The sequence below is a fragment of the Ambystoma mexicanum genome, chromosome 14, assembly GCF_040938575.1.
Source record: "Ambystoma mexicanum isolate Mex_15411 chromosome 14, UKY_AmexF1_1, whole genome shotgun sequence".
Lineage (NCBI taxonomy): Eukaryota > Metazoa > Chordata > Amphibia > Caudata > Ambystomatidae > Ambystoma > Ambystoma mexicanum.
This window is the reverse complement of record NC_090940.1, coordinates 300395564-300413320: the sequence shown is the minus strand read 5'-3', so window position 1 is coordinate 300413320 and position 17757 is coordinate 300395564. Positions and strand designations below refer to the sequence as shown.

General features: G+C 44.1%; 1 protein-coding gene across 2 annotated transcripts in view; it reads left to right on the top strand.

Annotated features, from left to right (window-relative positions):
• CCDC85C (coiled-coil domain containing 85C) overlaps window positions 1-17757 on the top strand; it is a 472165-nt gene that overhangs the window by 329861 nt on the left and 124547 nt on the right. For both annotated transcript variants that reach the window (XM_069637426.1, XM_069637427.1), the window contains one exon: window positions 14618-14722. In XM_069637426.1, coding sequence (XP_069493527.1) covers window positions 14618-14722 — 105 coding nt within the window. The remainder of the gene's footprint in view (window positions 1-14617; window positions 14723-17757) is intronic.

Genomic DNA, 17757 nt, shown 5'->3' with positions numbered 1-17757 from the left:
TTCAGTACTACGTGATCACGCATCCCGTGTTTCCATGGAAACCAGGAATTCGGACGATAAATATACAGAAAAAGTGCCGGCACATACTGCACTGCTGTCAGGTATTTCAAATAACGATTGCTGCGTGCAGGTTTCAATGGAGACTTATAGTGACTCGGTGATGCTATTAAACAAAAATCAATGTAACTGCCCCATTGAGCTTACGCTCGCGCCTGGCTGATGGCCTGCGAGGCGACGCCTTGGGTCCCGTGTCCCCATGGAGGCGGGGAGACGGGATGTTGGGGGTAATTACATTCAATTATACCGCTGCATATATGTTTGTTTCCCCTACGATTACTTATTAACCAATGTCATTGCGTAAGCCTCAGACGTACTAAGTTATATTCTAACTTCTGTCTACATGTTCGTTAAGAGTGTGTTACACTAAGCATAAACTGAATATTAATTCGTACATACAAAATCACGTAAACAGGTGAAGTTAAATGATGACTGTTATTCTGCACTATCCGTAATGCTTGCGCCCAAAAATATTATGTACGTTACTCTGTACGTGTAGTTTACAATAATGATGATAGCTTGTGCATGTCATTATCAGGCATGTATATTGCATTGTGTGTAGCAACTATCTGTCTGGATCTGGTTGTCGGACCTAAAATGCCTAGGTCTCATCCTTGCACCGCTTTTCTTTTTATGTATCCACAACTGTCATTTAGCCACAATAGATATGTCCATGTTGGTGTTCCCCTCCCCATCCTTTTACATAAACACTAGCATGTTTATAAGAAACATGCCCAGTTTATCTCTTCATTCATTCCTCTCGGGGTGAGACACTCCAACGTTTCAATCCAATAACATTCCCTTCTTTCTAATTTGTTTTGTATGTTTTCATGAGGATCATTACTCCAGACAACCTCCAGCACCATGAATCGAATCTGTGTCAAGTTATGTCTCTCTTTGATCCAGTGTCTTGCGACCGCAGAGATTCTTGTTCCGTGTACACGAGCGATGCTCGTTCCATCTGAGTTTTGCTTTTCTTTGAGACTGTCCCACATAAAACTGTCCACAGGGACACTTAATACCGTAAATAATGTTAGTGGTGTCACAAGTTGCAAATGATTTCAGCATGATTTTTCTTCCTGTATGTGGATGGTTGATAGTCCCCATAAGACTCCACGGAGGGGATTACCGGTGCCGAAAATTCAAGTTGTTTTTTGCTGGTGGGGGCTTGATTTACCTTCAGCTCATGGCTGGAGGTACATCGGGTTACCACCACTGGCAAACATAGTTTGACAGTGCAGGTTAAGTGTACGTCATGGAATTACCGAAACTGTTACCGGACCGCCAAACTTATGAGGATCATTGACTTCCTGGTGCTTGAGACTGCCTACAAACACCTGTAAACATAAAGATGTGTTAAGACTGCTTCAGGTCATGAATATAACATCAAAAAACCATGATGAATATTCACAGGGCATTTTTGGATCAGCTAATTTATTCTAGGACGTCTTGTGTTGACGGTCTAAAGACATAGGGGGTCGTTACGAGGTTGGAGGTAGCCATGGCGCTTTTAGCGCCATGGCTACCCCCTTACCGCATACCGGGTCCGGGTCCGGGTCCCTGAATGGGGAATTACCAGGCCATTCCAACCTTGGAAGAACCAGTATTTCCCCATTCAGGGAACCCATCCCCTTTGAGCCCCCATGGGGCTCAATGGGAATGGGGACCATGCTAACAACGGGCCCGTTAATAACAGGCCCGTTGTTAGCATGCTGGTCCTTTAGTGGCTCCCACTAAGGGGCGCCTGGTAAAACCAGCTGCCCTTAGCGGGACCCGCTAAAGGACCTCGTAATGTGGCGGTAAGAGGTTAACGGCAGCGCCATCTTTACAGGTGCCGTTAACCCCTTACCGCCAACCTTGTAATGACCCCCATACAGTGAAGTTGTATACGTTTCTGCAATGTATGGCACCCCATAAACTTGTCCCACATCTCTGGGTTCAGCCCATAAGGTGTCTCCCTCCATATCTCTCCCACCGCTTGTGACCAGAACCAAGTCACAATTGGTTTTGGGCAACACCTAGTTCAGTGATCCGAGCAAATAAGTGGCGCCTCAGACCATTAGTGACAGATTGCAGACCAGACAGTACTTATGGGCGCGATGGCGAGCCTCACATTCCAGGATGAAGCCCACGTTGCGGCATTGTTACCTTCCCAAGATGGCTGCCGCCTATGTACGGCAAGCAAACATACAACTAGAATGCACAACAGGGTTGCACAATGGAACAAGCACTACTAATGGAGCTGAAGAAACGGTGAGCCCTGCATCACAACTTTGCTTTCTTCTGTTGCCACGACGCTCCTTTCTATGCTGTTCCTTTGTTCCTCCTCCTCCTCTGTTCCTTCCTTGTCCTCCTTGCTCTCGCACTCATACTTTCCTGCATCCTAACGTGGTTTTACAGGCGTTTCTAGAATAACCATACAAGAACTTTGAAGGAGCACATTTCTGAGATTAAAGGGTTCATTAAGAGTTGGGCACACTTATTTGCAGCAATACCACCGGTGGTAAAGACCACTTCCACACGTAGTATTTCTGCTAGTCTGCCCTATTTAATTTACCACAGGTGGAGGTGGCATTTCTAGAATACTTCTGCAGTATTCCATAAACACCACTTCTGCCAGTGACTGTAATTTGTTAAACATGTTTTTATGTTTCCATTTCCACCCTCACTGTGGTGCTGGAAATAGATAATGTACCCTATTGGACTCTCCTGGAAACATTTTCTCTCGATTAGTCCTGAAATACTTTAACAAATGGTCACAAATTAACAATCTTCGTGATCGAAATCAAACAGGTTTTGTAGCCGTTATGGGCACAGCAGTCAATTTATTGACACTCTGTGCCTTGAAAGAACAAGCTCACAATACAAAAACTTCATTGTTCTTTGCATTTATTGACTTAAAGCTGCTTTTGATTCGGTTTCAAGAGTTAAACGGACTGAAAAATTGATCAAAGCGAAATGCCCACCAAGTCTCATTGACATCATTTTTATGCTACGTTCGTACAAATCCATACAGGTCAGACTCTCCATCATGGGCTTACTATCCCCAGTAATAAGAACATCAAGAGGGCTGAAGCAAGGTTGCATCCTTTCTTCGGCCCTATTTAATTTTTTTATTCATGATGTTAGAGAAATCTTCCTCACCATAGCCTCTGATTCACCTAAAAGTAATATGGTGGCAATACAAGCCTTATGGTACGCAGACGACCTTGTTTTAATTTCAAAAACTCTGACTGGGTTACAAAAGTTACTATCCATCCTCACTAATTATTTTGATGACAATGAACTTACTATGAATTTAAAAAAATCGCAAATAGCAGTTTACACTCCTAAATCCATCAATAGAAACAAATTCAAATGGAGAGTTAAAGATACTAATTTAGTCATCGTGCCTAACTATAAATATCTAGGCTTACCTTTCGATGGAAATTCCTCATTCGAATTACATTTGCATACTTTACGAAATAGATTAACCTCAGCCATATCTCAGACTAGGTTAATTCTATATAAATATGGCAAATTTACAATCAATGCAGCCATACTTTTCTGGCGACAAAAAATATCTCCTTCATTACTATGCAGCTTGGAAACAAACCTCATCAACTTTGATTGATTGTCTGAATAAATTAGAGGCAAATCTTAAATGTACCACAATCCACTCCAAGTCCATGGCTGAGATATGAGCTGGGTCTCATTTCTTTACAAGCGAAGTACCATTGGGAATTATGTACCTTATTTCATAACTGTATTGTTTATACTAAGGAAGAGACAATCCTTGCAGTCTTGTCATCCTATATGTTTTCATCTACTCATATGTTCATTCAAAAATGGACCAAATATGTCTACCAACTTATGGTCACATCAGACATCACCTTAGAAACTTTAATTTTGAATCTTGAAAGGGCCAAAAAGATAATCTTTTTCCAAGACTGGATCAACACACGCTCAGCATGTCTGCAATACAAGCATTTTAACAGCCAATGTTATGGTGACAAGATAATGGGGGTTGTTGAACCCTATTTACTTAAAACTCCCTCACCTGAAATATGCTTGGCTATTGAAAGAAGGAGACTTAATTTGTGGCTCACGCGTGATGTCTTGGCCCAACGCAGGCAAATTAGTGAGGTAGATAATTTTTGCAGATTCTGCAATAACCCAACAATACAATAAAGCTTAGAACACTTTGTCACAGAATGCATAGCATTAGTTAATCTGAGGAACACATTTTATGAGAAGCATATGTCTGTAATTGCAAATGTGATGCCCAAACTCAGATGGGCTTTCATCATTAGCTCCTCTAACACAAGCTTAAGAATAGCTTCGGTAAATGTTCTTAATGCTCTACACTTGAATGAATGAAACTGATATATTGGCATGCTGAAACTAATTGTTAAATGATCTAACACCTCAATATTTTTGCAAATAATAGACTTAGAAATTCTTAGCTAATATATGACAACCACAAGTACATGTCAATGATTGTTTCAGCTTGTCATCTCATTATATTGCTTTTATTCTGATAATTAAGTCTGATTTATTTATCTGTGTAAATAACTTAACTTTTCCTTTCTGTAAAATGTAATGTTAAATGAAATATGTTTCGTTTGTAATTTGTGAATTGAAAAAAGTTGATTAATTTCAGCTAAAATTCAATAAATAAAATAAAAAAAGATAATGTACAGTAATGGTTCATACCACTGTTGCACATTTTTTTTAATGCCGTAAGGTGTCAATACTGACCCTTCCATACATTTCTTGGGAAAGGTGGTGAGCGGGGACATCAGATACATCCACCTTTTCGCCATTTTACTATGTCTCATTCTAAAAACCTTTTTATTTTATTTTTTATTGATTGGTCATAGCTGACAAAGTCAACTTTACAATCATAAATTAAATAGAAAAATATTTCATATGATTACAAAAGAGAAAAGTAACACATCGCATATCAAGGAAAGGGACAAATCCAAAATCAAGCACAACACCCACGTATTAAAAGTTTCACAAGAAATCAAATAGTACAGTTGGATCAGTGAGATAATTCAAGTCAATAACTTAAATATCTAAAATATACAAAACATAAAATTTCCACTTTTCAGTTTGTCCCAAAAATTCTAAAACAGTACAAATCAACATAACGTTTGCTTGTTTAAATTAACCAATTATGAATCAAAGTATCAGTATTAATTCTTGTTTATAATTTTGAAACTCGCATTACTTCTAGTTCTTTCTATTGTATCTGATTTAGTCTTTTGTCATGATAGTTATACGAGTTTAATGGTATTCATAATTCAGTGCATTACTTCCAGGGCTATATTATTTAAAAAATGTATAGCAGCATATCTATGTGAACTTATTTGACCACTGAAAATACAGTTCCACAACATATCTGCTGAGAGCTCTCTGTATTCTTGAGATAGTGACTTCATAAGGTTTGTGCGAAACGCACTCAGAGCCTCGCATTCTACTATTAAGTGTTTCAGTGTTACCTTTTTACCCTGTTGAAGAGGAGCCCCCTCATTTTCCTCCTGTGCAGAAAAATAAGTGTGCAGTATTTTTAGGGCTAAGATGGAGGAAAAAATAGGTGGACTTTGGAAGAAAAAAATAACACTGATGGAGTTACCTCCGACGGTCTTCTGTTGGAATAAAGCCGGAAATAATATCTCCAGGCCATAAATCCAGCAGGCGGTAATTCTGGTAGTATTTTGCAAATACTGCTCGAATTATACTGTTACTGGCAAGGTCGTGATTACCTAAACCAGTACCTTTTGGGTCCAGAAGGTACCCCATAACCCAAGGGTTCCAAGTGTGAGCATGGGTAAGTGTTATGTCTGGAAGCAAAAGTACGCAACAAACTTGTTTTTCAGGATTTTAAACTAACTGTTACTTTTCTCTTTATTTTGCCTTTGACAAAGTCACAGCCGTGCTCGCCCAAAGTTCTCCACTAACATCACGTTTTTTCTCTCCATGTGCCAAGAGGCAGGAGTGTTGAATGGGATTTCCTTCAAGAGGGATCTGGCATGACTTTTTCATTCATCCATGGTCCTATTTAACTTGTTGACAAGATTTTATCTTAAAGGGGTGACCGTTCAACTTAATCGTACCATAGATGAGCTGATCGAGGTGCCAGGTTTCTACATGTAAGAAGATCACCATAGCTCAAGATATCATGCGACTTGCTTTAGCTATCCCGTTCACCACCTACTCCTTGTGCTGTGATTTGCCTTAGAGGACAGAGGTCTAGGTGTCCGGGATATCTTTAGAAACCAATTTAATGAATGGTGATCTTCCCATGATGGTACTCATCCTTTTAGTAACATCTTTGACGTGTGGATGATGCAGTTGATTTCAAGATGGGAGCTCCATTTATCGACCTCATCAGGATGAAGGACAAAGTTAGCACAGCAGGAGTTCAAGCCTGGAAATGCAATGTTCACACAAATGATAGGGGTGAGTGCATCCAACATGCCTTGACTGTTCGCTTGTACATATTATAGTGATGTTAGTTGTGTGACGAAGCTCCCTACCCGTGGGCATAGGGCAGTGACATTCAGGTCGCAGAGGCCTCCCGAGGATTCCCCCAGAGGTACGGGAGTCCAGAGGAGCCAGTGCAAGAGACCACCACCGCCAGCCAGATCCATCTAGCAACGCCACACATCCCCTCAATCCCTTTAAGGCAGTGGTATCCTAACTTTTTCATGTTGAAATCCTCCCACTCCCGCCCTATTCAAAATATTGATGCTGGCCCCTCCGGAAGCCAGAAGCACTAATATAGCAGCTAGATTCCCTCTATATAGAACCTTGGGGGAGGGGGGCCCTGCCTTGAAATCCTTCGAGCCACCCTAAGAAGCCCTGCCCAGCAGCCTAAAGAACACTACTTTCTGGGACCAGAGTTGCAACATTAACATCTCACAAACCTTGACAGTGGGTTTGCTACATGTATCCCTCGAGCAGAACTGCTGGAGCAATTATTAGCTCATGGGACCTACGCGGTTCGCGGCAGCATGGATGATTTCAGACCAACTACAGACTGCCTTACTACCAGGTTCTCATGGGTAGGGTGTTTCTATAGAAAAAATACTTTCTGTGGGTGTCGGCCGCTCGAGGCCACGGCCCTCCCGCCCCTCCCCAAGGAGTTATTTATTTTTCCTCGCTCTGTTTTCCTCCATCTCTCTTTCAATGCTCTTCTTTCAAAGGTCCTCTGGTATTTTTCCAAATCTATGGATTCTTTTCTCCCGTGCCCGCCCATTCTTGGGGAAGGGAGTACTGCTACATTGTTTTTCTTTTCTTTATCTTCTCTTTGCAACATTCCATCCAGCCCCACGGTGAGCTGGATGGATTAGTCCAAAACACGGACACTTCAACACACTACATATACTAAAACCCCATATTCCCCTGGCGTCTGTGTCCTTCTTTCTAGGTTTTCTCGTGGGGGACACACATGCAGCCCTTTCTTGCCGGCCCCTTTTTGTGCCACGGGCTACACGTGCCCCGCCCTCGAGTCAGAGACACACTGGGTACCTTAACCTGAAGAGGTTCAAGAATAGCTTCTTACCGAAACCGATGGCCACGGTATAGAACACTGGGAAGAGTCCATTGTGAATATGAAAGAAAGGGCTGCAGAGCTCAAAGGAATCAGCCAGGCCTGGAGGAAGGCTTAACCGAGTATGAGCTCCAAGAGCCTTTCTACAGAAACGATTTGCTACATACTAATTTAGGATTATTTTGCACTTCTTTGTCGGTGTCCTGCCCCTCATTTTATTGCTAGGATTTATGTTCCTAGAATAGGGAGCAATTCATCCAACCCTACCTTCACCTGTTAGTTTGGCAATAAGGATACTTTGAATGACACTTTCCTGAGTCCAGTGTCTCGCTGCTCCGGCCAACCACAGGAAGCAACAAGGGGAACCTGCTACAACACAAAAAGGGGGTTCAGGATCAAGGAGTGAATACACTCGGTGCAAGGATCTACTCGGAGGATCTAATGTTCTTAGTCCAACATCCAATTCCCCATTGTAGATGACCAAAGGTCAGGGTTGGCGCATTCCAAACGTGTAATTTCCTAACTTGTTCCCAAATAGAACTCTTCATCATTCCTGGGATCACTCGTTATGGTCTAAACATCTCCTATTGGGCAAGACACCCCCGTTCCTTAGGGGACACTGTGGTGAGAAATCCCCCCCCCCCTCACAGTGGTGTATTTTAGATTGCAGTAATGTGTACCCTTCCAGCCAAAGGTCACGTCTTGGGATTGAGCCAGCCACAGGCTGTTCTCGTGTTCTTTGGGCAGCCAGCATCCAACAGGTTTCAGCCCCAGCAGGGCAGCAAAGCTTTGCCATCTCCCCTGTAGTGAGTGGTTTTAGGGTTACCACCAGCATCCGTGTTATAGCTCCCAGCAGATTAAGCACTGTGGTCCTTCAGTGTTCTCTGGCTCCAGCCAGGATCTGGGTGATCGCCCCTAGCTGGCTCCTTCCTTGTAAACTTTTCTCTTATGGTCTGGGTTAATTGGCTTAGCCACCTGCTATCCTCGTCTTCTGCTATTCTCTGTTAACAAACCAACTGAAATGCCATCCTTATACCCACCACGAGTGGTGCCTCCTCTTATACTGTCGACCTGTTGGCTCTAACTTCCCCAGTTAGCTCTTTGATTGGAGGGTTTTTCCCCATGAGCCAAGTCTTGGGATTGGTCTGTGCTACACAGTGCCACCTTCTCCAAGTGTTTCCCCTCTCAGTGAAATTCGGTTTAAATGTTCCCTAATGGTCCATCTTCTCAGGGTAAAGACAATAATTCTGAAGCCTGGGAGGTCAAATAGACTGCATGCTCTTACGTTCTAGCTCCTTTGCAGAAGTTTGTAGTCTTTTGCTAATATCTTTCGCACTGCTTGTGCATGACCTGTTCATTTTTCTGTGTCCGCTAGCGCCTGTTATCTCCCCCCCCCCCCCCCAGTCGTGCTTCCCTCGGGAACGTTCCTGCCGGTGAAATGTATGGGGTGGCTCCCGACTCCGCCAGCAGGCTCGCTGACGGAGCCGGAGAAGAGCAGCAAGCTCCCAGCATGCCCGGCAGTTCTCACAAATGGTTCCTGCGTTTTCGCTTGGGTGTTTCTGCCACCTCCTAGTACTCCACATATGCTGTACCAATACCAGGACCTATCCCTACCACCTATATAACGCATCTCATGATGGGCTATAGGGGAGGCCATACTGGCCAGGTTTTCTGGAGATGGTGACCGATTGTTCCACTGCCTGGTCAGAGAGGAGCCTGAACCTTATCAGGGCCGAGGGATGAGCGGACCACTCAAAGCCAGTGTTTATAGTTCCATGGTCTTTATTGTACTAAGAGAAAATAAGGGATCAGCTGTTCGTTGAGGTCACATTGTGGGCAAATCAGAAGGAAGTGAAGTCACCAAGACCTCACTATAGGACAGTGGTCTGCAGGCCCTCCCTTTTCCCCTTTAGGCTCTACTTCCTTTCCGCAACCAGTCCCTAAACCTTTGAGGTTTTACCTGCCCCAAACCTCTTTTCTGGCAGTTGAAGTTGGTTGCTTCACTTTCGTCTTAGATGTTGTCCTATCCCTCACTTCTTTTCAAGAACTACCAGGACTGGCACCCCTGGTGCCTTGGGTAACTTTGATAGGGACCAGACAGAAGACATTTTAAGATCCAGTGACAGATCAGAATGAACCCCGGTGCTATTAAGCTTGCCCTCTGTTGGCCCGTCGGAGACCTCCCACAGTGCTTCCCTTCCACCAAACTAGGAGTCGCCCCCGGGGCTCTGGTCGTGGGTAGCCCTATCTCCTCTGCCGTTCTTTGTACACCTCTTCCTCCCTTTGCACGCTTCCTCCTTTCTTGCCTCCAACTCTTCTTTCTCCAACAGCCCCTTTCTTTTCCTTTCCTCTTTTACAACCTGACTAGCTATATTTTTGTCTTCCTCTGCCGCCCTTTCTTATACTATTTAGCTCCTCTAGAGCATTAGGTGGGCCCCTCCTTTCTCTCCTGTTTATTTTGCTCTTCTCCTGTCTCTTTTCCATTTCTCTTTTCCACTCCCTGCTTCTCCTCTTGCTTTGGACTCTCCTTTTCTCATCTCTCTGCCTCCTCAATAGTCCCTTCTGCAAATTTCACTTCCAATCCTCTTCTGTCTGGTCTCCCTTCCCCTCCTTACAGTGCTCTTCTCATTGGTCACACGTTGTCTGGAGTGCTCCTCTCCTCTTCACGGTTCCTCTTCTCCTCTGTCCTACTAGTCTTACTGCCTCCCCTGCTCTTCCACCGTTAGCTGGTGTTCTCTCCTCCCCCTCTTCCTTACATCTCTTCCTTGACTCCTTCTCTCTATTTTTACTGATCTCTCCTCCTCACTCTTCCACCTCCTCTGTTCTCTTCTCTGATCTGCTCCCATCCTTCTCCTCCATTCTACTCCTCCACGTTTCTCCTTTTCTACTTTCCGCTCCTCTTACGTACTCTGCTTGGCCCTCCTTTGTGTTCATATGCTTGCAGGCTACCCCGTGGGCTTCCTGAATGGAGGTGGCCAGCTTTATACTGCCATGGAGCGAGTGGTGCAAGTGGCTCACCTGCCAGAGCACTGCAGAGCCTCTAGCTGCTGATGTTCGCTTGGTATGTGGGCCTTCAGACCGCTCCCTTGTATGTGCTTTGTGCTGACACTGGATTTACATTCTTTCCTGGTGCTCTTGCGGCGCTGGGCAAGTACTGAAGGCAATCCTGGTATGTTTGATAGACAAGTCTTTTCTTTTCTCACTTGTGGTTTATAAACCTCTGCCTCATGCTGCATGCAGATGCACATAAATACTGTGTGATGCAGAACAGCAGCTCAGAAGCCAGTCTTTTGAAAAAAGCATTCAGGGCTCCATGGACACCCGTCATCAGGGCCATCTTAAGCACTTTTGGGGCACTGGGCACGAACATCTTTGGGGCCCCCCTCCACCAAACCAAAGAAATTAAGTGATCAGGAATATCTGCCCCATGCCCCTGCCGCAATCCCAACCCATAAATTGATATGCTGTGTCACAGCATTCAAAATAAGGATGTTTACTCCCTTTGAGTCCCATTACCCTCTTCATTCTTGCTCTAATCAGACTGATAAACAAGTACCATTTGAAGGCCAACATTATCAGTCTACGAAGAGGTTACTTCTGTTCCAACATAGATACAAGAGACTTTTTATCAATAGAATCCAGGAAGGTATGCAGCCTGTAGTATTAGTGCAGGACTGTATGTAAAAGATGCATGTAACCCAGAATAGACGGAGAACTCACATTTGCTGCCTCACAGAACGCAAATGTGCTCAAGCACGGATAGAGCAGCCCAATTGGTAGGAAGGAGAAAGTTACACATACCATAGCATGGATAGTGGATTCAGATTAGAAGCTACCAGGAAGGTGTCCATATCCAGACAGAATGAGATTATAAGCAGGACATGGTTTTCAAATAGTGTTGCCATTAGAGATCAAAAGAATAAAGTGCCTGTGGTGTTCAATATATCAGTGCTCACTATTATAGTGGGAGCAACACTATAGCCAGTGAAACCATGAGTGAGACTGTTTTGAAGATCATACCCTGAGAAGGAAATCTCTCTGAAGGGCTGACAATTTGGAAAGGTTTAGGGACTGGTAATTTAAAGAGGCTAGGCAATACAAATTAAATTACAGCATTACACACACTGGTTAAGGGGTGAATCTGGGATTTGTGCCAACTCTCTAATGTCTGCATTTGAACACTTTCATTACCAGTTCTTACTATGAACTAAAATGATCTCATTTTACAAAACTGACTTGGAAAGTACACCAATCACATTACCAAACATGACCATTTTTAACAACTAAATATTATAGAAGGGTGTAACACAGAATGATTGTAGCTTCATTCTCTCCATCATCAGGAGATGTGATCTGGGTTGGTCTGTTGTATTTTAAAGTTTTACATACTTCCAAAATACTGGCTTGCCAAATTGTCATTTATAAACGTGCAGAAAAACCTTTCACTTTTACAAAAATGCAAAGTGTTTTTTTGTGTCAAACGAGCAGACTTTAAAATATGCTTGCCCGAGTCCTTCGCCATCTGGTCCGCTCCCTTCTGTCTACCACCCCTTCCACTCAAATGGCATACATAAGAAGATAGATCAAGTAATGGGCTAAACGATGCCACCAGCATGCGAGGAGGCAAACTTCACAGAAGACGGTACAAGTACAATAATGTACGAGATATAAGATGATTGATGGGATCACTGCATTGTCTGCTGGCAAAGCCAGGATACAAGCATGAATGCTTTGGTTCCAAATTCTGATACTTATTCATCTCTTGGACTAACAGTTTATGCTCATCGTTGGAGGTGATTGCCTAGGTTTTACAACACCCCCTCTGAATAAACCAATTTCTAGACCTTCACCATAAGGATGACATGCTCGTTCTCATAGCAACCCCTATCTGGTGCAGGTATATTGCTGATTATAGCAGCTGTTGTGCTGCAAGACCAAGTACATATGCAGGCAGGTTTATAAACTTCAGACATAGGAAAGGCTCAGCCAGCCTTACAGGAATGTGCTATTCTAATCTTGCATAGGAACACATCACTGCAATGAGTGCTTTACACACTGAGCTAACTTCTGAACCATTGTGGCACTCAATTTCCCAGTATGCATTTCAGATTTGGCTATTGCACATGGTCAACAGAATTCCCACAGAAAGGAAATAATGCTACAGGAGTTGTGGCGCAAGGAACACACAAACTATACATACCACAGTGAACACAGAAAGCATTACATGATGAATTATCGAGGCAGAATGTACTAGCCAAAACAGACAGGCAATAGGTTTAGATCCTCAGCACCATGCCATACGATATCCTGATGTGTGCTATTTAAGTCTAGTGAACAAAGGAATCTTACTTCTTTAGATCAGGCAGCCTTGTGGGCCCCCTCCAAGGTGGGGGCCCTGGGCAAGTGCCCCTTCTACCCTTCCATAAAAACGTCTCTGCCCGTCATAGCAAGTATGTGGCCCACTAGGCCAACAACAATGCATTATTGCCTTTTCCCAAATGTATGATTTTTCAGTGTTAGCCACTGTCACACATGACACAGGAATCGTGATACTGGCCTTCTTATACAACCAAATCTTTCATCAACAAAACAATGGCACCCCCCCCCCCCACACAAGGTCATCAGCACTGTTGTTGGGAACTTTATGATTGAAGCAGAGTTCCTGTGACATACACAGGAATGTTCCATACAAATGGGTATAGGGCTTCCACAGGCTGCTGAGGGCGGCACTTGAGCCGCAGTTCCTCCCTGCTCCGTAGGGAAATGTACATTACAGACACTTCTCTTGGCATACCAGCGGGGGGGTGTAACCGCTCCAGGTGGCACCCTGCTCTTCCGGCAGGTTAGCTTTGAGAGACCCTGCCTAATACTTCACTGCCAGGTTGGCAAGTTTCCTAGATGGGTCCATGGGCCTAAAGCTTGGGATGGACTGGGGGGCTTGGGGGATCCTCCACATATTGCCACTGGGTCCTGCATCACAGAGCGCGCTGAGGCCCCCCCGCCCCACAAGGTCTGCCCAATCCCATCAGACTTGATCACAGTGGGCTCTGATGGATAGCCCCCCTACCACCTCCAGGGAACGGATCCTGTAGCGAGTGGCCTTCCCTGGCCCAATGGTTCCTCAGTCTTACCCACTGTCTTCCTGGAAGGGATTCTATCACACTCTACACACATCACACCACCCCAGGCTTTTCCATTGCCGTCCCCTATCCCTCCACCCCTGCCACATGCTCCTGCACTTACTCCCACCCAACCCTCACACTGATGCACACATGGCACGCATGCCAGCACCACAACCTCTGCACATGCACACACAGGAATCCTCTTGTGCCCAGCCCCTTTTAGTCCTACCTTTGTTTCATTGAATCTGCCTCTTATACCACTGCCTGTGGAGGATATCTCGGCTGGTTTGAAAGCTTCGAATAGTAGTACTGATAGCGGAACCCTTTATCATCCAACTGCAGGGGCTTTAATAATACACTGGGAGTGTACCTGATGCATGAAATGTTGGCTAGACGACACAAATCTACCTTTTAAATCTTGCATGCCTTCTTATTAGCCACTCTGTAGTTATATCTACAGGTATCAAATGCACTGCCCATCCCCTCCACATCACATTAACTAATAGATGCAAGCCAGGTAAGTTACTAGCATGCAGTCTTAAAAGCTAGCATCTAATAATATGCCTTAGCCAAATGTATCAATTGTCTTTGTAAGACTGCATAATTAGTTTTCGTTGTATCTAGTGAACATCCTGTACTTGTAATCTGGCTAGCACAGTATTCCCCATAGTTATTTCCCGGCATAAATTAATGCCCCAGTGAGTTGGATTCTAAGAAGCGTTAGCGATGAAAGGAGCCGGTCTTAATGCAGAGAGCAGCGCGTGCCTGTTTCCCTCTGAAGCTGCTCCTGGTGAGGGGCATGTGATCAGGGCGCATGCATGACATTGAAATCAGTTTATCATTCTCTCCGTCCTCTTGCTGACCCATGATGCCTTGTCCTTCAAATTTGTCTTTGCAGCACTCCAGCTCGGGGGACCTCAGAACTCTACGGAAAGGGTTATCTCCATACCACTCCGAAACACAGCTCTCGTCGCTACCCCAGTATCCGGACCCCATTCAAAACGTAAGACCAAGCCCTGATATGTTCATTGTTTGTAAGTGGGGGGTCTGGGGGGGTAAGGGTACAACCCTTCTGTGATCTGCTGTGTTCCCGCCCACACACCCCACAGTTGTACAGCTTTTGGACCCTTCCCCAGAGTCCTACTTGTCTCCAGAATGACCTGAATGCAGTCCGTGTGGTGGGCACTAGTCAGAACATGATAGTTGTGTGTAGATGTGAAGCTTGTTGAAGAATGACATTCCCTCAGATCTCGGAAACCAATGTAATATCGCTTGCTCGCTCCGCTTTGTCTTCCTTTCGAAAGACAATTCACTTGTGTATTTCCCACATAATATGTTACTGTTAATGTTAAAGGATATTTGTACCGCGCACTATCACCACCGGAGTGGTTCCCTGGCGGCTCTGAAAAAGGGAGAAGGGGGGCGACTTAGTGGGAATGAGCAGGAGAAGTGCAAGTTAGCAGTGATGTGCTGTTGGCAGCCTCAGCCCAGTGGGTCCGTTGGCTGGGCTTGGGGTGTTTTACTGGCGGTAGTCATCGTGTGCTGTTGTGAAAGTCTATGTGCGGTTTGTTTTGTTGTTGTAGCCAAACTGTCACAACAAGGTAAGTTTACACATTCTCTAAATCAGCACTAAATTGTGTTTAATTTTCCATTAAACATTAGCAATTCCATAAATATATATTCCATATTGACTGATTGATGGCGCATACCAACAGTTTTCCTGTGGTAAAGGGCTGAGAAGATCGAATAAAATAAGGTTTTCTTTTAAAAAGTGTATGTGCTGTGTATGATGGCGTGGTTGCAAAGAAGTGTTACAAAAGGCTTCACGTAGTATGGAATGCTGTGTAGTGGCGTGCAGTCTTCCTGCAGTAAGGGAAAGCAGGGTGTGGCCTTGCGGCATACAGAATGGGCCATCCTCCTGTTACGGAATTTCACAACCCCTGGATAAATAATAGTACATCATGGAGTTAGCTGGCAAAGGCCAATTCAAAATCTGAACCATTGACATTATTAATGATTGTTTGAATACCCGCAGAAATCCCACAAATGAAGTGCACATGAAAATTGGTCCCTTATTTCATTACCTAATGACTTAAAGTAGACTTTGATCAATGTCTTGCTCTGAGACCTTGCAGCAAACAACTGCACGTAATGAAAAATAGACCAATAACAGGCATCAAACTATTGAAAGAACGAACTGTCTCAACAAGGTGTTTAAACCTTCCGTTTGTGGTGCAGGGTTGGTGGTCTACAGTAAGATTAGCGACTGAGTCAGGCAGGTTGTCAGGGAAAGTAGGTTTGTAAGAGTGGTCTGTAGATGAGGAGGAACTTTTTATAAACGGGTGCAGTTGAGCAGGCTAAGAGGAGTGGTTTGCAGTCCGAGATGTTTTCGGAGAGCAATGTTTTTACTGTGGTGGAGCATCTGTGTACAAGTACAATTCCTCTGTTTCCCTTGACTGTTGCGTCATCAAACCAGATCTTGCAGTCGGAGTAAATGACTGTGTGTTTGACAATGGAGTGTTCCTTTGAGAGACCCTTGTCCTTGCATTAGGAGATCATAGATGTGGGCATTGTTCAGGAGGCTTCTGGTTCCAACAGTTTCTTTATTGCTCCGTTGTCTAGGGGAAAGAAGATTGGCTTACCCATTTTTTGGCATCAAAAGACTTCAGCTTGTTGTATTCATCTTTGAGCTGAGTAGGTCCTTCATGGAAATCAGGCTGGTCACCCTGACTCCAGCGAGGAATTGCGATGAGGTGCTGTTTCGTGATGTTAAGGTGTAATCACTGTAGACCCCTGGAGTGAGATGTTTCTGGGAGTTTTTCTGTTTGGTGGTGGATGTTTAGAAGGTGAGGAAGAGGTTGTTGGAAGGTTGGTGGGGCTTGTGGTGTTTAGAATGTATCTGTGCTTTGAGCTGCTCGCTTGAGGCGAGACATGGTCGTCTGTTACCGGTGCATGAAGGTGTTGGACGATGTAGCTAGTGATGAAAGCCGTCAAGATCTTTTACGGCAGAAGATAGTCCTCCATTTTCTCTCAATGATTGATTCGTTGGCGTTGCGCAAACATACTCGTTTGCTTTCCTGCTTCTTTCTTCCTCCCTGTCAAATACTGTATCTTCCAGCCTTCTTGCCATAATGCGGTGCTGGTATGTGATTCATAGGTGTGGCTATGTGGTCTGTACGGATGTTTGAAATCTCTCCAGATATGTTCTTACCCTCAAGTCATCATTCTGTTTGAAGACCTTGAGCTCAAAGGAGTTCACAAGAAAGTAGTGAAGAGCATAGTTTGGCAGGTTTGGTGTGTGGGGAGGCAAGGAATGCACTGTACAAGGAGCAAAGCACGATTTGTACTATCTAGCTTACCAGGCTGTGCACCCACTCTTACCAGTGCAGATCAATGAATATTCTGCAATCAAGTAGTTGAAGTATGGTTGGATAGAGGTTAGGAAATCTATAAACAATCTAGCAATGTTTGACTCCATCTACCCATGCAAAACAATATTCTGCTTTTAGGAGTGCAGTAGAATTGGGCAGATGCTAGTCTAGCAGTGCACGTTAGTGTAGCAGTGCAATAGCTGGTCCATCAATGCAGCACCAATAGTAACATGGAGCTTAGTTCAGTTGGATCTACTTTAGTTCTTCAGTTGTTAATCTGGCAATTAAATCATCGGAGTTGTGAAGAAATAATCTGATTCTGGCTAAGGTACACTTAACCTGGCTTTGTAACAATAGATCTGGTTGCATCAAAGGTTGGTCTGGCTAAACAACAATTAAACTAGCTGATTTAACATCATCAGACTATACTACAGATCATCTGGCTATGAAAAATTTAAACAAATGGTTTGAGAACATTAATATGGCTGCATGACAATTACTCAAGTTTTGAAACAATAGAGCTGGCGACATGAAGACCTTTATCTTGCATGGCAGGTCCGAAGGAGGACACTGACGCCGATTCTTCATTTCCACGGGTGACTTTAACTTAAACGGAAGAAATGCCTATATTTCCCTATAGTAGGGGTTTCCCTACCTCACAGAATTA